Source organism: Euphorbia lathyris, chromosome 10 (genome assembly GCF_963576675.1).
Source record: "Euphorbia lathyris chromosome 10, ddEupLath1.1, whole genome shotgun sequence".
Lineage (NCBI taxonomy): Eukaryota > Viridiplantae > Streptophyta > Magnoliopsida > Malpighiales > Euphorbiaceae > Euphorbia > Euphorbia lathyris.
In genome coordinates this window covers 41471035-41490479 of record NC_088919.1, presented here as the reverse complement: position 1 = coordinate 41490479, position 19445 = coordinate 41471035, and the positions used below count along the sequence as shown (strand labels likewise).

General features: G+C 36.0%; 1 protein-coding gene and 1 non-coding gene across 2 annotated transcripts; both read left to right on the top strand.

The window, feature by feature from the left end:
* The first annotated feature begins 852 nt into the window (after nt 1-852).
* LOC136208724 (uncharacterized) lies at nt 853-10656 on the top strand. Its single transcript, XM_065999853.1, has 7 exons — nt 853-1232; nt 2306-2382; nt 2464-2649; nt 2751-2846; nt 3035-3106; nt 9114-9230; nt 9684-10656. Exons 1-7 carry the CDS (start codon nt 1046-1048, stop codon nt 10431-10433), a joined length of 1485 nt encoding a protein of 494 aa, XP_065855925.1. The 5' UTR covers nt 853-1045; the 3' UTR covers nt 10434-10656.
* A 964-nt stretch (nt 10657-11620) lies between these two features.
* On the top strand, nt 11621-11692 carry TRNAW-CCA (transfer RNA tryptophan (anticodon CCA)). The gene has a single exon. It is a non-coding gene; the product is annotated as a tRNA-Trp (tRNA).
* Nucleotides 11693-19445: the final 7753 nt, after the last annotated feature.

The window sequence follows — 19445 nt, the reverse complement described above, 5'->3', positions numbered from 1 at the left end:
TGAGGCGTGATAGGCACACGCCCGCGTGTCGGGAGAGCAAAAAAAATAGCTTTTTCCTCCCCAAAATCCATGAAAGGGTATTTTCGTCCTTTCACGGGGCTAGGGGTGGGAATTTGGGGCTGAGTTTAACAACACCCTTAATTAATACTAAAAGGACGAATTCATTGTTTTATTTTAAATTTTAATCATTAACTTAACAAAATGATAGATATATGGACTTTTAAGAAGATATACGGACTAGGTGGTTAGTTTTATCAAAATTCAATATTCTATTTTCAATTATTTATCGTTTAAGATTTTGTTTAATAACAACTTTCCGCACTTAAAATTAATATATTAAGTGTTTATCGGTTTTAAGCTTGTTTGATAACACAACTTTTTTTTCAGTTAAGTCCAAAATCACTTGTTTTGGTTAGTCAAAGAATTTAACTTAAATTTTTAGGCTTAATGCATATATACAGACTAAAATTCATTACGTATTTTTTTAATACTTAATTTTAAGTTTTATCAAACACCACCTAAAAAAAATTTGAATTATAAATCGTTTTTATTTAAATTCACTCATTTTCTCTATTTTGCTTTTGTTAAAATTTCTCTCTTTAATAATGTATAGTTCCAAGAATATATGGAAAGTTTATCAAACAATAGATTATAAGGTAATATTTCTTTTCAAGTCTTATTTAATGAAGTTACAAAATTTTAGTATATTTTTTTTTAGAATGGAGTGAGATTAATTAATGTAACATGAACTTAGAACTAATAAATTGTAGAATAGATAGTAGTATTATCTTACCATGATTCCGATAATAAAGTTTGACTGACATTAGCATTTATGACCTGATGAGATTAGGGATAAAATTGATCTAAGCCCAAATTGATAGGTAGGTACCGGTTTCTAATTTCAGTGGCGGCAGCGAGGGCATCCCCTCCTCCATCCTCCGCGTTCATTCAGTTGCAAACTACACCATACTTTCTCCTCTTCACTCTTCACCGGCGTTGTTCCGACACTCAATTTCAGTGGCGGCTCATCGACGACTCATTAACCATGGGAGAACAAGAACTAGAACGAGACCACAAAGACTTCGCCGATGGTGGAAAGAGAAAGCTTGACGCTTTCGAACTCGCTAAACAGAAAGCCCAAGAAATCGCCTCTCGTATAGCCAATGACGCTGAAGCAAAACGCCCTCGACTCTCGTCCGACCAGACCGTCTCTGTCTCTCCATCTTTCCCTGGTAATCTCGCCTTGCGGTTTATAGGGTTCGAATGTGTTCATTATTGCTGAAATAAACTACTCTTTGCACAACTGAAAATTTTTAGCTTCAAGAGACTTGACACGAATATATTTATCATTTCACTGCCCATTATTTTTTTTGGGATCTTCGCGGGTCAAATTTTGAACAATTGATCGAAACTTAGAAGGGTTGGGTAATCTAACCATTGTCTGATTGGTTTTTTCTTGTTCTTTGTGGGTTTTTGAATCTTGGGTCGTTGCTGCTGAAAATGTTGCTCATTGAGCTTGCCCATTTGAATAAGAATGGAATGGGAAAATAATGTGAAGATACACGATATGAGATGATGATGGTGGTACGAGAAGTTAGAAATTGTTGTTGTTTATGAGATTGATGCTTTAGCTTTAATTAGATGACAGCATTTTATAGGGTAAAGGAAGAAAGGAACTACACTTCCAAGATGCATGGACTTATTAAAAAAAAAATTTGGAAAACAAGATTAATGTCTAGTAAAAAATTTCTTGCCAAACGGGATGGTAATTAGAGGAATTCTAGGTTCGGTCACATTTACTTTCTATAATGACTGCTTAATTGTCTTCCAGTTTCCAGCCATGCAGTCATTCTTCAAAGTTACAAGTATTAACATCCATGGAAATTAAAATTCAGCTATACTTCAACTAAATTTAAACCCACAAAAAATTTTAATTATGTTTTTTTTTTTAAATCAAACATGATGCTAGGTAGTAGGATGATAATGGGAAATACCATGGCATGCCATTCCTATATGCTGAGTGCTTTATATCTATTGATGTTTTTGTTTTATGACTATCTCTTCAATTCAGTCAATATCTACATTATTTCTTTCTTGTTTTTTTTTTTTTTTATGATTGTTTATAGATAAGTTTCACTTATCTTAGTTTACTAATCTACAAATGTTTTCATATTCTTAAGTTGTAGGTTCTAGAACAAGTATTAATTAATCTTGTAATCATTGTGCATTGATCTATCTAGTTTATCCATATTTCACTAATGCCATAGTTTTTACCTTATGGTTTCTTGGTTAAATTTTGTTTCAGTTCCCTTCATATCTCAACCAATTCAGTATCATGGTTCACAAGGCACAAACAAGAAAATTACAATTCCCAATGGCAAGGTGTGATATTTTTCTTGCTGTCGTATATAATGCAGATTGGCTGGACATCCTTGCCTTACAAAAATTACTTATTTCTTCTAGGTTGGCGTGGTTATAGGGAAAGGAGGAGAAACAATTAAACAGATTCAACTACAATCAGGGGCTAAAGTCCAAATTACTAAGGATCAAGTTGCTGATCCCCATTCTCTGACAAGGGATGTAGAGCTGATGGGTACTTCAGAACAAATTAGTAGGGCAGAAGAGCTCATCAATGATGTGATTTCTGAGGTATTATTTGTCCAAAACACTTTCATGCCTCAAACATTGTCTTTCAGAAATTGAGAAGGATGTTCTCCTTTTAATTATGCCTTTTTATTTTGATGGACCAGGCCGATGCTGGGAGCTCTGCTTCATCTGCAGTTCATGGATTGAATGTAAAGCAATCTGGAGCTGAACAATTTGCAGTGAAAGTTCCTAATGACAAGGTGAATCAAGTATTATATGTTAACCTTTGATGCAAGTATAACAAAAATGTTAGGCTACATTTTTCTAATTTTGTGTTGTTGATTGTTGTAGGTGGGGTTGCTCATTGGAAAGAGTGGTGAAACCATAAATTATATGCAAAACAATGTCATGCTGCATTTTTCTAATTTTGTGCTGTTGATTGTTGTAGGTGGGGTTGCTCATTGGAAAGGGCGGTGAAACCATAAAGTATATGCAAAACAAATCAGGAGCTCGTATGCAGGTATGTGATAGCAAAATCATTTGGAGTTGCTATGCTAGATTTGTTCTTTTTAAGGAGTTTATTTGAAACATTGATCTCCAATTATTTATGACTTGTTTTATGGTAGAACTGAACTGACGATCAAATTAAGTCTTATGATTCAAGGACGAATTTGGATGGGAAATATGAGTTCTACTTTTTTAGAAAATATTTATTGTGCTTTTGCCTTGCATCCTCCCCCCTACGAGTTTTAGGACATTTTTTGTAGGATGATCAAATAAGAGTCTTAGACAGAGAAGTGGAAGAATCCTTGTATATTTCATTCAAAGGGAAGCAATACATTTATACAGATTTGAAATTCTAACTAAGGAAAGATAACAACTCTAGAACCTTTAGTTGCTCCTAAGATTACTCTATTTAAAGCTATACAAATGTAACACTCTCCCTCAAGTTGGAGCATAGATATTGATCATGCCCAACTTTGTACAAATACAATTGATTCGAATTCCAAGTAAAGCTTTGGTGAGCACATCAGCTTATGGTTTCCTATTCTGACATGTGGAGTAGTGATATAAATCCATCCTCTAGCTTTCCCTTGTGAAATGACAATCTACTTCTATACACCAAATCTTTTATTAACATAAGATGGTTGACAATATAAATAGTTAAGGCCCAATTTAAGCTTATAGTTAAGGCCCAATTTAAGCTTATAGTTAAGGCCCAACAACATCTTTTATATCAATTTCTGACACCCCCCACACGCGAATGACCCCTAGGTTTGAAGCGTGTACAACACGGCCCCATCTTACCATATCTTTTTAATTTCACCAATTAATGAGGTTGTCAGGATTCGAGCCCTCAACCACTTGGTCTAAGAGGCTTTGATAGCATGTCAAGGAACCAATTGAATCAAAAGTTTAAGCTGCTAATTAAGGCCTAAGAATAACTTTTATTATTATGTCTGACGCCTCACGTGAATGCCTGCTTCTTTGCCTAAATCTCTAATTTCTGATAATGGGTCCTTGGAGTTTGCTAAGAAGTTTATAGTGGATTGTGGGGCTAGAAACATGTAGAACACATACTCATCCTACCATGTGTAAAAATATAATCAACAAATGGGTTTGCCAGGATTAGAACCCTCGACTGTCTAAGAGGCTATGATACCATGTCATGGAACCATTTGAACTAAAAGCTCAAGTTGTTAATTCAATTGGTTCCATGATAATTACCACACTACAAGTTCCTTAGTTGAGACTGAACAAACTCAATATCACTAAGTAAATAACATGGCTATATAAGTTCACAAGTAGTTGTTGCCATAGCCCTGTATTCGGATTTTGCACTTGAGCAGGATACAACGTGTTTCTTACATTTTCAAGAGACGAGATTGTCTCTAACAAAAACACAACCAATGATAGGTGTCAATTTGGAAGAGCTCTCGCATAATCAACATCTATGAAACCTTTTTATGGTGTGATGACCACAGTTTTGATATAAGATACCACATCTTGGAATACCTTTTTAAATATCTAAACATATTACTAACAACATGCATCCCAATGTGAGGTTCCATGAGAAGACATAAACTGACTTACAACACTTACTTGAAATGCAATATCAGGGTGACTTATGGTAAGATAGTTCAATTTTTCAAGCACCTTTCAATACTTTTCAAGATTCAAGAAAGTCTCAGTCTTCCGGCCCTGGGCCTAGGCCAGGAGTGTGCTGGCCTAGGGCCCAGGGCTGGAGGGGCCCAAAATTTTGTAATATGTCTATATATATATGTGTGCAGATTTTTTTTTTTTTTGTTTTGTTTTTATATATATCTCCAAATACAATTCAGCCTTAGACTCATTAAATTGTTATTTTAGACTTAAAGTCTAACTGTCCATTAACTCTCTTTTTTCTGCCTAAAGCCTAAATATTTAGTAATTTAGAGTTCTTATTCTAATTCTTCTTCAGAAAACGCAGCCCTAAAGCTTTTCAATCTCTAAAAAATGCAGCAGTAGATACTGACCTCTTCTTCTTGGCATATTTTTCCAATCTCCACATTGGCCAAATTTTTGAGGTTAATCCTGAAATTTTAAACAGAAACTATTCATCAAGAAAATTATGAAATGCTTTGTTCTATTTTATATAATGATTTATTCAAACAGAAATATTCCTAATTGCTTTCTTTAGAATATATATTTGACTTCTGCTTTATTTTATTTTATATAATGATATATTCAAAAAATTACAAATGCTTTTTCTAAATATATATTTGAATCCTGTTTGATTAATTAAGTTTTTCTGATGACATGTGCATAATTTAAAGTACATTTTTTTTACGGACTATTTTTTTATTAAAGGGGCCCTTATTTCTTATACCGCCTAGGGCCCATAAATTGTCAGGGCCGCCCCTGCATCTTCATATTTGAACTTCACATTTTCTTACATGAAATGCAATATCAAGGCGAGATATGGTAAGGTAGTTCAATTTTTCAAGCACCTTTGTCTCCATCTTCCGCTTTAACTTCACATTCTGCGTTATATGCGCATCACAAGTCTTCGCATTGTTATTAAAGGCACAAAGAGCACTAAGGCGCAAGGGGGTCCTGGAGCCATGCCACATGGCACACGGCGATGGCGCGTGCTAAAGCGACACAAGAAGCATTAACAAAAATAAAATTATAAAACTGTAAATGATAATATTTAAACTATAAGAAATTCTAAATTCTAAATCAAAATGCTATAACTTATAAATACTAAATCATGACAATATTTGTTTGTACACATGCATAACATAATTGTTAATGTTTGTTTAAGTGTTTGTTACTGTTTGTAATAATGCACAATAACTGTATAAGTAGGCGAACACAATTCTGTTTGTATAAACATAGTACAAACCTAGTAGTGATAGTATGAAGTACAGACATTCTGGAATGAATCAAATATTAATACTCTATTCTGTTTGTACAGATGCATAATAATTGAATGCAAACACAATTCTATTTGTACAAACATAGTACAAAGTACAATCAATCACAGTGGAATAAATCAAATATCAATTTAGGATCAGAGCACTGAGCACTAGAACTAAACAGTAAACAGAAGCGGAAGTTTATTAGATCATTGTGTTGTCAGTTGTGCGGCTCTAAATCTTACTCTTCCAATTCAAACGTGTATCTTTTGTTTTTTGTTTATTTTGGACCCTTGGAGGTGTTTAATCCAAGGGTGAATATAAACCTACAATAAAACACTTAAAAAAAACCCTAAATACATACATATGCCGCCGGGGTACACCTCTGATCTCTCTGCCTTGGCGCACAAAGGCACGCCAAGGTGACTATGCCTGCCATGGAGGGTGGTGAGGCGCAAGGCCTGGTGCCTTGTGCGCCATGCGCCTTTGGCGCGTCTCAGGCGTGCCATTAATAACTACAAGTCTTTGCCTCAATTAAGCCATCATCTTTGAATAAATCTAGGCAATATTTCCTTTGAGATAGACAAATTCCCTTACTACTGTGAGACACTTCAATTCCTAAAAAGTAGTTCAATGGTCCTAGATCCTTCGTCTGAAAACGAGTCCAGATGTTCGACTTCTTGATTCCACTTTCATCACTCTCAATAATCACTAAACCATCCATGTAATCTAGTATAATGTACCCAGAACTAGGTGATGTAAAAAACACTTAGTGATCATATGCACTTCTTCGCAAGCCAAACTCAATCACTACATTATTGACTTTCCCAAATCAGACACGAGGAGATTGCTTCATACAAAGACTTCCCTTGTTTCCTGACTCCTCTTGAGCAACAAACCTAGTGGTTGTTCCATGTAAACCTCTTCACATAAATCACCATGTATGAATCTATTATCTTGGCTGATAGGTCGAGTTGCACACACGAGAGAGGAAGTAGAAACTACTTGTTTGTTGACCGTGTGAAAAAAAAAAAATCTTCCTCTAAATAAATCACTAGAGGGAGAAGACGGACTAGAACTAATGAAAGGTGTATTCTCGATGAAGGTAACATCAAGGGACAACAAATAATGATCAAAACAATGAGAATATTAACGATAACCTGTTTGTTGACTGGAATAACCTACACAGATACACTTAAGAGCTTTAGGATTGAGTTTTGGAACATGAGGCATCATATCATGAACGAAGCAGGTACGTCTAAACACTCTAGGAACAAGCTGAAACAACATTGTTAAGGAAAAAGAAAGCTTTAAGAACAGAGGAGGGCATACGATTGATCAGAAACCATGCAGTGGATGCATACAAATAATCAGAAACCATGCAGTGGAGATAGCATCAATACAAAATCCTTTAGGAACCTATATATAGAAAATAAGTGCTTGAGCAACATTTAGTAAATGGCGATTTTTCGCTCAGTCACCCCATTCTCTTGTGTCAATACAAGAGGACTGATGAATGATGTCATGTTGTGAAAAATAGGTACGGAAGGAAGATGAAAAATATTCTTTAGCATTGTCAATATAATGAAGTTGAAGAAGAGAGGGAGAGGTACTAGCACATACCATTTTTCTTGGAAATAGACACAAGGCTAGAATCAAGAATGTAGGACCCATCCTTTATTGTCCCCCTACCAAGAACCTACTTTCTCTCAAGATTTGGAATATGCAATGGTGGCGGAAGAAAAAGTACAGCAATTTAGGTCTTTGGTAATAGTAAATGGAACTAAGACACGGATAAAATAGAAGATAATTTGATGGAATGTGTTAGATATGTGTTGGATAACCAATTGTTGAAGCAACAGAACCATTAGCTAAGGTAACACTTGGCACAGTAGATGAGGATTTAAAATCTGCCAAATACTTGGATTGTCGGTCATGTGGCCGGTGGCTCCTAAATCAATAGCTCAACAGTATGAGAACATGGATTAATAAGCAACTGAGTTACCTATATTAGCTAATTTCTTTGACACATCACTCTTGTTAAATTCTTCCATTTGAAAGTCCCAACACGGAATATATAATCATCAAGCCTGACCCACAACTTCAAAGCCAAATTAAGTATAAATGAAGCCCCTCATTTCAATGCCAAATCAATTTTTAACCAAATGCAAGAACTCCAAAAAAAATAAAGCAGAGAAAACAGAAGCCCAGAAAACAACCACCAGCAGACCCACAGAACAGGAAAAGTGACCGGATAAACTTATTGGAAGGGGAGAGACGAAGCCAGGAAAACTAAACCCGAAGTCGAAAATCGGTGGCATGGAGAAGATGGCAATTGATGACAACGGCGTGTGAGACCCACGCACAGCTGTGACCCCACGTTCTATAGACAGGATGATGGAGACTTGTCCTTGCTTCCTGAGTCAGCAGTGAGAAAAGATGGGCAGGATAAAATAAGTAATAAGGCCAAAATTTTCTTCAAAACAGACACTGTTCTCTCAGAACAGAAACAGAACACCAAAGAAAAGAAAATCCAAAATAGAAAGCCAGAAATTCGACTAGGCTCTAACACAATGTAGACAGTGGAAGAATTCTTGTGTATTTCATTCAAAGGGAAGCAATAAAGTTATACAGATTTGAAATTCTAAGGAAGGAAAGATAATAACTTAAGAACCTCTAATTGCTCCTAAGATTACTCCATTTACAGCGATACAATTGTGGCATGAGTGAAGCATGATGGTGCAATTTGTTTCATAGTTTTAGCTGCATTGCTTCTTATTTTTCCTGTCTTTATGTAGAGGGAATTGTACTGTGATTACTTAGTAAATTTCTGTACAATCTTATAATTGTAGATGCCACTTCCCCTCCCAATTTTTTTTACTCTAGTTTGAAGACATTTATAGTGATTTGCTCGAAATAATTGGGCAATAATGCAAAGCTCTGGTTCTTGTAGTTGGTATTCTTCTATTCTTAAAGTCAAACGCATGAATCAGTAGCCAGTTTTGCTATATGAAGTTATGAATGTTTCCTCAGTTCTTATGGCATGGTTGATGGAATATTACTTCTATGTTTAGACATCTCTTATTTTTTGCATGAAAGTTGTTAATCACATGCTCATTTCTTCAGATAATTCCCCTTCACCTTCCTCCTGGTGACCCATCAACAGAGCGAACAGTATATATAAGTGGTTCAGAAGAACAGATTGAGGCAGCCAAAGAGTTGGTTAATGATGTAGTTAGTGGGGTAAGTTGTTTTAATACTATTTTCTATTCTCGCCTATTGCTTTGTATACTCCTACAAGATCAGTATTTGAAAGATTCAAATGACCATGTAATTTTTCTTGCCATGGTGAATGCCAATTCGAGTGCATTGTAGTTAGTATCACAGGTTTTTTATTATTCTTTTCCAATCGTCATTCCTGTCTAATGTCCAATCATGATCTGCAGTCCGAACTTCAATTTGTGTTTGGTCATAAAATACTCGGAATTAGTATGTAATTGGTTTTCGGTTGAACTAGAAAAACTTTACTGAACATGAATTGGAACACCTATTACAGTGGAAAGTAGAGTAGTAGGCATACAATTTCCATGTGTTCTCATTAAAAGTCTGATGGTTGATTTAAGATTTATGTACAACTTTTGGGTGTTTATTTCTGCATTTTTACTGGATTATTTACGGGGTTATGTTTTCCTGTAGAAACGAATCATAGATCCATCTGGGACCAGTAGTTATGCACAGCCAGTGTATGCCTCAGCTGGTAATTGGGCACAGACAGGACAAGCTCCTGCACAACAACTGCCCCAATATGGATATGCACAACCAGGAAACCAACCTACAGCTGCTTCATACTATGGAAACTATAACCAGTCAATCTCTTGGGATCCGTCAAATCCATCGGCTATGTATCAAACACCTCAGCAAATGACAGGATATGGTTACTATGGACAACAACCTCAAATGGGATCAGCTGCTTTCGATCCTACCTATGGCTACAGTCAGCAGACACCAAACTATGCAGAAAACATCCCTACTCAGACTGAGCAGCAGAAACCATATGCTCAAGCAGATGGAACAATTCCCTCCCAATCGAATGAAACAGCTTCAGCATATCCACCTTCCACATATGGTCAAACATATTGGACTGGACAACAGCAACCTCAACCAGGATATGATGTAGCCACTTATGGAGGGCATGTTCCCCCGTCAGCAACACAGGGAACGTATGGACAAGTTGAGTATCCTCTTCATCCATCTTCTGCGTCTGCAAATTATGCTCAGACGACACATCCTGTTGCTTATGGACAATCACAGGCAGAGGCACAACAACCATCAAATAATGGTCACTCACAGTCATTGGGTTATGGAGCTGAAACTCATGATGGCAATTTGAATCCAGGTCATGATCCGAAGCCTACTGAAGAGAAAGTTAAAGTTGAACCTGCTTAACTGTTTCATCTAAATCCCTTTGCCATGTGTTGATGTTGCATTTACATAAGAGTGCCTGTTTTGCACTTGTATATTGCATTTTGTCATAGAGAGGGATATGTAGTTGTAGGCTTAGAATTGGGAGAAATTGTCTGATATCTTCTTCAGTTTTCACATTGAAACTTGGAAATGGTAGAATGTGTTAAGTTGATTTAAAGGATTAAGCTTAAGATAATGTTTGGCATATTTTGGCCCTCTGCCCTGATTATGGTTGAATATGAGCAATAATTATAAAAAAGAAAAGGAGTTATCTTCAGTGACATTTGATATCACATTCACATGGCAGCCTAGCTTCATTTGGAGCAATCAATTATGTGCTCAGTTCCGATATGGTAAGATTACAACTGGTCTTCTTATTAAGAAGATGCATGTTTGGAACTACTTGTTTTTATTATATGTCGTTTTAGGTTTTTGAATTTGTTTTCTCTATATATCGTTTTATATTATTAATGCACTTTTAGAAATATTTTTCAATTTTGCCTTTATTTATGGTAACTTGGTAAGAAAGAAGTTTAGTATTAATGTAAATAATTGTAAAAAGCTATAAAAATTAAGAGAGCAGATTTTTGCATAGAAAGTAGAAATTATGAAAAGGTATTAAAGCTAAATTAGCCATATTTTAGTAGTGTAATTAACGTTGCATTAGTTTTGAGGGGAGAACGAGAGAAAAGATTATGGATGCAGTTTTGGAAGGCATGGAGGTTTATTTTGGGTAATTATATCCATACCCCCTTCCATTTACTTTTCATGAACTTCAAAACTTTACTTTATCACTTGAGCTTTATATTTTAACACTAAGTTTACCATTGAACATGTTAAAATAACTGATCTCAAATATTTTTTATGAAACCGGTAAGTTTTACAATTAAGGGTTACTTGCTATTTAAATGGTTATTTGTTCAATGTTAAAAAGAGGGCTATTTTCTAAAAAAAAAAAAAGAGGGCTATTGTGTAGAATTTAAAGGTTATAATATTCGATTTTGAAGTTTTAGGAGTATAATGTATATAAAAGAAAAGTTCAGACTATCAAAAAAAAAAAAAAAAAAAAAATTTAGAGGCTGTAGGTACAATTTATCCGTTTTATTTTATTACGGAAACAGAAATCTCAGTTTATATAATTACTGAATAATAAATGAACCACCATCTGTGGATCTGTGGCGCAATGGTAGCGCGTCTGACTCCAGATCAGAAGGTTGCGTGTTCGATTCACGTCAGGTTCAAATTCCACATCTTTTTCGTTTTTATATTCCCTGTTTTTTTTTTTGCATAAAAAATTAATTAGCGTCTACTCTTGGCCCTTGGGCCTTATTTTAATGCGTCTACTCTTGGGCATTGGGCCTGATTGCGGTTGAATTTTTTTAACATTATGTTCTGTTTGCATTTTTACCTTTTTTTTTTTTTTGTCACAATACCATTTAATCTGGTAAATTGCACCTATGGCCTGTTAACTTTTATTTTTATTTTTATTTATGGTATAAAAACTCATAAACTTTGCACTTTATTTTTATTTTCACATACAATATTGGCTTAAGGTTCAATTTGCACCCTATTCTATATATTAGAAGTCAATTAGATACACATTCTTTTAAAATCTACAAATCAGTCTCCAACCTACATCAAAGCCACCAAATAGTAAAAACAAAAAAAAAAGAAGCATAATTAGGTGGAATAAATAAGATATACCAACTCAAAATCGGCCATTTGCGAGGAAGTTATTGAAGTTTTAGGATTCCTCCTTGGCAAAGTGACTGGTTATGAACTGAATGAAGGAAAAATATTGTTAATGAACATATATGAGAAGGTTCTATGGTAGATAGGTTTAAACATATGAATTACCAAAATCTGAAATTGAAACAATACCAAAAACTACAAAAGAACAAAGTAGGTTGCTCAAAGTCTGATGCCCTCTTAATTGATTGAGGATGAATAAAGCCGAAATCGGTAATATTAGGATCAAGAGAGAAGAATCTCATACTGAAAATTACTTTAGTCAATTGCATATTAAATTTGTCTGGCTAACTTTGTGGCGTCTTATGTTTCACGAAGATTTCGACTCATTGAAAATGTAAATTATGGCATCTAAAAAGTTTATTTTGATAATATAATTTAAAAAAGGAAACGAAGAACTATGCTTTTCTTTTCCAAAATCTACTGAAAACTCCAAGTGTGTAGCATGATGAATAAACTATAGTTTCTCAGAAGGTATAGTTACAAAAATTGTAGGATATTATAGTAAAAATCCCACATCAAGATGAATTTACAACAAACTCTATCAAACCACTCAGAATTGATGCTTATACCGTTCCAGACAAACAAATAACTAAATTTAATCAGAGGTATCAGTAAGACAGGACAGACAAACCATAATTCGCACTAGGAAACTACACATTAAATTATCCCGTGATTAAAACAATTCGATATTTGACAAAACAACCAAAGCATATGCAATTCCAAGTACCAAGAACCTCGACAGATTATTTCAAAGTGTTCTTTTGAAAACAGAGATAGAAAACGTGGTTACCTTAGAAGACAGTTTACAATTTCTTGTTTTTTTGTTCATAAGATAATGCCTATTATCCAATCAACTTTGAGCATTCTCATTGAACACTATGTCGCAGACAGAAGATATGGATATCTCAATGATGTTGTAAAATTCCCTGAAATAAAAACAATATTAGTCATATAAAATCAACTTATTTTGAGTGGAAGAAACGAGAAACCTGCATTTGTTATTGCTGGAGGATTCAGATTAAACTGTTCTCCAACATGAGGCAAAAAAGAAGTTCCCAGATAGAGAGAAATGGGGTTGTTATCATTATTAGAAACATGAACGAGCCAGGGCAATCAACACAATAATTTGTAAAAAAACAGTATGACAACTAATGAGCATACTCATCAACAGAGAGAAAATCATGTACATCCACAAAAGCTCTAAAGTAAGAGCTGACTGAGACAGTTACCAGAGTGACATTTTAGTGTTAAATATTTGCACGAAAAGTAAAATTCTGGAGTTAAATATATCTCCCATCTTAATCTAGTAATTGAGAGCACTTTGTTGACCAGAATAAGATAGACAAAATAAAAAAACTTTTAACTCCACCAAACCTGCCAGTAACCTTTTTCCGCTAGAGGGACATATGTTTGGTAATTTGGTCATCCTTGAAGAGTCTCCAGTCAAAACCTCCAATTACAACCTAATCCTGGTGTTGCTCGATTTAACCAAATGGATCTAGTTTGGACATCCATTAACTATAACATCAATCCAAACAGCAGCAAAAAGCAGACAAAAACAATTGTTGGAAACATTCATTTCGCTATATTTTGGAGGAACTCATTCAATTTCTAATGAAATTTAAGAAATAAAGAACGAAACCTTACGCAATGAAAAGGAAGCTCCTGCAGCATGAATTGTGATATCGTTGGGGTTTCCCGTGAGAAAATCGTGCAAAAGTTTTAAAAAAAGGACAAATTAAAAGATAGAAAGGAGAGAATCATAAGAATTAAGAAACTATTGACTTCTCATCAACATTAGTTAAACTTATGAATTTTCTACCTAATAAACAGAGCTAACCAATCAATGGGGGTAACGTAGAGTACCTTTTAACTTTAGATTCTATTCTCATACGTACAATCTTCAGATGCACGAAATATTGAAACTTTCACAACCCCTCTGTTTTTTAGCAGCTCAAGCACACAAACATCTCCTTTTTCCAGATTATTGTCCATAGAAAATGCACTCCATCCTTGTCCAATATCGCAAAAGTTAAACCCTCTTTGATAGAGATGAATTTCCCACTCCCTTCCATCAGCAACTTGAAGTTTCATATGCCTACGAGCTTCATTTAGATACCCGGAAAAACTAATCAGCAGAAAATGCAATACAATGTAGGGTGAGCTACAGCTATATCTTTTTTTTTTGAAATTGCTACAACAATATATTATTTCAATCCAAAAACTGAAAGGCTTCATTCATTGACATCTCATATAAAGGCTTACCAATATGGTATTATGAAAATTATATGGACGCCACGAAACCATAAAAGAAAGATTTTTAGGCATGTACTTCCTAGCAACAGTCATTGCCCTCTCACTTTTTGGGGTAGTCGGAGGACCTGTGACGAAAACCTATAACAAAGCGGTCGAAGCGGTTGGTTCCGAAAAGATTTTGAAAAAGAGAGAATAAAAATGTATAACAAGAAAAAGAAGGAAAAGAAAAGTCAGTGGAAACCGCGGTCGTTAAGTGGACGGCTCGCGAGCGCGCAGCGACGTGGTGTGAGCGCCTAGCGGCAGCCGACGTGTGTCCGACGACAGTCGGACGCACGTCCGGCAGCGCAGGGCGCGCGCTCAGCGTCCGCAGGATGCGCATGTCCGGTGGCGCGCGCTCGACGGCCGTTGGGCGCGCGCGCGCCCGATAGCGCGGACGCACGCCCGACGGCCGATGGGCGCGCACGCCCGACAGCCGTCGGGCGAACGCCCAACGACGTTGGGCAGGCGCCCAACGACGTTGGGCAGGCGCCCAACGTCAATTGGGCGCGCGCGCCCAACTAGGGTTGGGCGTACGCTCAACGATAGTTGGGCGTTCGCCCAACCCTGTTGGGCGTTCGCCCAACTAACGTTGGGCGTCCGCCCAACAATGTTGGGCGTTCGCCCAACTAACGTTGGGCGTCCGCCCAACAATGTTGGGCGTCCGCCCAACTAGGTTGGGCGTTCGCCCAACCTCTTTTGGGCGACGCCCAATCTTAGTTGGGCGTCGCCCAAAATTCTCCGGGACCCGTGCCTATTTAAGGCACGGATCCCCATGCAAAAAAGGAAAGGGGGGATTTTGGAGACCTTCTCACTCTAAGACATTTTTTAGAGAGAGAAAGTTAGTTTTTTGGGAAAAAAATTTTTTTTTTCCTAAAAATTCCGAATTTCCTAAAAGTTAAAATTTTACCAAAAATACAAAAAACACCGGAAAAGCACGATTCGTGGAATCAACCGACTTCAACCGTCAATACCGAACTTAAGGTATTATCCGAGGACTAGACTCGCTTTATTTTATTTTATTTATTTCCTTTATTTATTTATTTTTATGTTATAATTTTATTTATTTAGTTATTTATTTATTTATCACGTTTTACTTAATTTTTCATATTTATTTAATTTTCGTCTCGTATTAGATAAACGTTCGGTTTTGTTTTAAAATAAAAACCTCGTTTTAACATCCCAATACGAACCGTGATCCGATTCAAAGGTAGTTCGAGATTTTTAAAAACGTTGTAATTATAAGTTTTAAAAATATTTCTAAATAATGTTTTAAAATAAAACATCGTTTTAGGATTCTCCGTTATAGACTATGATCCAATTTTGGTAGTTCGGGGATCCGAAATGATAGAATAGATCTAATCTAAAGCTTTTGAATAAATCTGGAAAGTCGTGGACTGTTTCTATAATTCTGCATTTTCTGTCACTAATAGCTGTTTACCGACGGATTTTCCGTGGGTAAAGCTGCTGAAACTTAAAAAATCCTTTTTCCAATCCTTTTCTCATCTTTTTTTACATTTATTCTTGTATATGTATATGTATAATTATGCAATATGTTTTTTTTTTAAATTATCTTTGAGGTATATAACTAATAATTACCTAGTATGTATTTATTTATTTTGTACATTTGGGTATCCTTTTCATTAATTTGATTTTGCAAAACTATATGTATATATTTTCCTTTAACTCATTTAAACTATATTGGGTATTATTTTAGAGGGTTATTTACTTGGGCATTTTGGGGTAGTTAATTAGTAGATGTTTTGGGGATAATTAGATGTTATTTTGATGTTTAATGTATATTTGGGGAGGGTTATTCTCTATATATTTATTATAATAGCTATTTTGGGATATAAGGTTTATTTTCTTATTTTTAATGAATTTTGTTCATTGTTTTACATGTTTTTTTAAATAGGATAAAAGTGTATTATACTTAGTATTTTTCGTTATCATTATTATACATATATTTAGTATCTTTCACTTATTAATCTATAGATATATCCTTATTTTTAGATAAAATGTATATATATATATATATATATATATATATGTATATATGTATATATGTGTATTCACTTCACTTTTTGACCTTTATATGTATATATTTCAAATTTGTTTTATTTGGTGAATTTTGAGGATTTAAATGGTTCATTCTTGTGAATATATTCAAGTAAGGTTCCATTGAGTGAAAAAGGGGAAAATAAATCACAAAAAGAGAGTTTAATTTGTTGGTTTAAATTAAAGCTTTTCTAGATGTTCCTAAAGTGTAAATAACGTTTTCTTGATATCTTTAAATCGTTTCCAAAATATCATGTCTTAAAACCTTAATTCGTTCCAACGACGGATTAAGCGAACCTTGTAATTAAAACCGTTTCTTAAAATTGTTTTTAATAATAGAGTTTTTGAATTGTTTTCCTAATTAAATGGTTTTGTACAAAATAAATTGACTTGTATGTTTAATCACGTTTTCTTGTTAAAAGCTTTTATCTCAACATTTTCAAACGCTCGAGTCGTTCCAACGGCGGTTCGAGTGAATGCCATGTAAATTAACGGGGTTTTGAAACGTACCTAAATCGTTCCAACGGCGATTAAGGTACGAACCATGTAAATAAACTCGTTTTTTCGGGGAGTGAGATTAGCTTAGAGTTAGTGTATAGTCTAAAGCATAAAATCACACTGTGAATAAATCAATTCTCTCTTCTCCCCCTCTCTCTCCTGTATACTTTAAATTTACGCAAAATGGGTGATTCTTTACCAAAATGGCTTTCAATAATATATGCTCAAAATGGTTTTCAAAACGAGAAAGAAAAGGTTTCAAATGAATTTTAAACTTAAAGAAATATGCGATTAGTCCGTTATCGCCTAACACGCTGAGTAGGAGGCCGGTGGTTCATAACCGGGCGATGTCGGGGTGCCTAGTAGCCTTTCTCCGGAAAGGAGCTAGCCTTCTCGGCTCGTACCTAAGTTTTCCGAACCCTCACCGGTCTCCCGCAAGGGATCGGTGTTCATTTTCCCATTCGTGGGTGGTGACTCTTCCATACTCCGAGCTCTGGTCCTGCCGAGCAGCTTGATTCCATGATTGGTTGCTTTCGGCGCCAATCACCGCTTACGTCGCCATGAGGTGTCCACCCCCCGGTCCGCCCGGGAGATTAGGCCGCGGCACCTCATCTAACAAGTGGCGACTCTGCTGGGGAAGCGAGAAATTTGATTCCGGAAGGCGTGTATTAAGCCCTTAACGGGGACGGATCGTATTATTTCTTTTCGTATGCATTCATAAGCATTATTGCAAACCTTTTGGGTAATTTCCGCGAAACCTCTAGCGAGAGTCCATTTGTCGCTCGAAAGAGGCTAGTGTAAGTTCCCCCTTACAGTAAGGCGCCAAAGGGTCCCCATCCATTCGTTAGGGGCGAATTTGTGCGGTCCTGTGATGTCCCGCGATCAGCCGTGTCAGCATATAGTAGCCTTAGAAGTTGCCATAGGATTCTACCAAAAAAAAAAAAGAAGTTGCCATAGGATTACCCGTTACTATTTTTGATGTGATGAATGAATCAGTTCGTGTTTCCAAATTGCCATGATACGTGTCTAATCCTAAAATATGTAAAGAAAATGAAACGATACGTTAATATATACTCTTAAACCGATATACAAACTACCCCAAAACATCAAAACGATTCGAACTAAAGACGACTTAGTCATCTCGTATGAATGGATTTGTGCGACCCGACTGGTCCCTTTCCGTGTCCCGAAGAAGGCACATGTTCAGGAAATACGTTATGACGTAAGCACGTATTAGTACGAATTGGTTTGGTATTAAGGATAGTTATATCTCGATTCAAGAGACTATATTAACAGTAGCCGTTATTCACATTCTTTAAATAGGTTGGGATGAAACGAGATTATGACGAAACGAAAACAGAGAACATTTCTGTTTCGAATGACCCCGTTGTAACGTAAAGAGTTTCGCAAATGTGGCCCGTCCCTTCCGAATAAAAGACGAGCTCTTACGTTATGCCTTGTGTCATTCCTAAGAGAAATGGACGTGTCTGCAAAAGTGACTAAGAAAATAAAAGAAAAGCAAAAATAAACAAACGACCAAAGTCATTATGTATCTACGATGTATATCCATCCCGAGGGTAGTTAAAGAAAATGAACCAATACCGTTGAATACGTGTCTCGAGCCGGTATGTATGCCGTTTAAAATCACAAAGCCGAATTAAGCCAAACCGCTTAATTGCGCCATATGGACGAGACTATGGATTTGACTAACGACTCGATCATTTCGACCGTTACCAAAACTACAAGAAATATGGCCCGATATGTGCGTTTGCTTAAACTCGTGCCTAAATGAAAAAGAACGGTGATATCCCCGCTCCGAATAAACATGCGATTCAACGAAACGTTGATTTTCTATAACCACGCTAAGGTGATATATCCCGTAGATTGGGAGGAATAAAGAATTGTTGCTAGCCGAAAGATTACCGTGAGCTCAAATAAGACTCGCTGTCTTTTTGCGTAGCCAAAATGAGCAAACGGATTCTTAACGCTAAAAACAAACATGTTACGTGATGAGTCCGTTCCTTAAAATAAAAAGTGCTTTCATCACTAAATAAACACGTGGTTACGTCTCTCGATAGATCCAAAAGATCCCGTCGTAATCCAAAAATCGAGACACAAACCCACGCGAATAAAAGGGAACGAGTCATTGTCAATAACGAACGATTGGACTAAAAGAATAACTCGTATCATGTCTAAAAACTGAGATGCGCTCGAAGGGAGTCAAAACCCGAACTAATGCGTCTCGCAAAAAGACAAAAGACGAGTTATTCCGAAGGAACAATCTCACTTGGTCGATATCTTAGTCACTGAACGCGAATGCGTCAAAACGAACTGTATTATATGATGGATGATTTACCTTTCCGCAATAATCGATGGCATCACGCGTCCCCTGGA

Coding starts and splice junctions, on each gene's coding strand:
- LOC136208724 (XM_065999853.1), top strand. CDS start 1,046: ATGGGAGAACAAGAACTAGAACGAGACCACAAAGACTTCGCCGATGGT. Junction 2,847..3,034: donor TGAAAGTTCCTAATGACAAG/GTGAATCAAGTA, acceptor TGATTGTTGTAG/GTGGGGTTGCTCATTGGAAA. Junction 9,231..9,683: donor TTAATGATGTAGTTAGTGGG/GTAAGTTGTTTT, acceptor GTTTTCCTGTAG/AAACGAATCATAGATCCATC.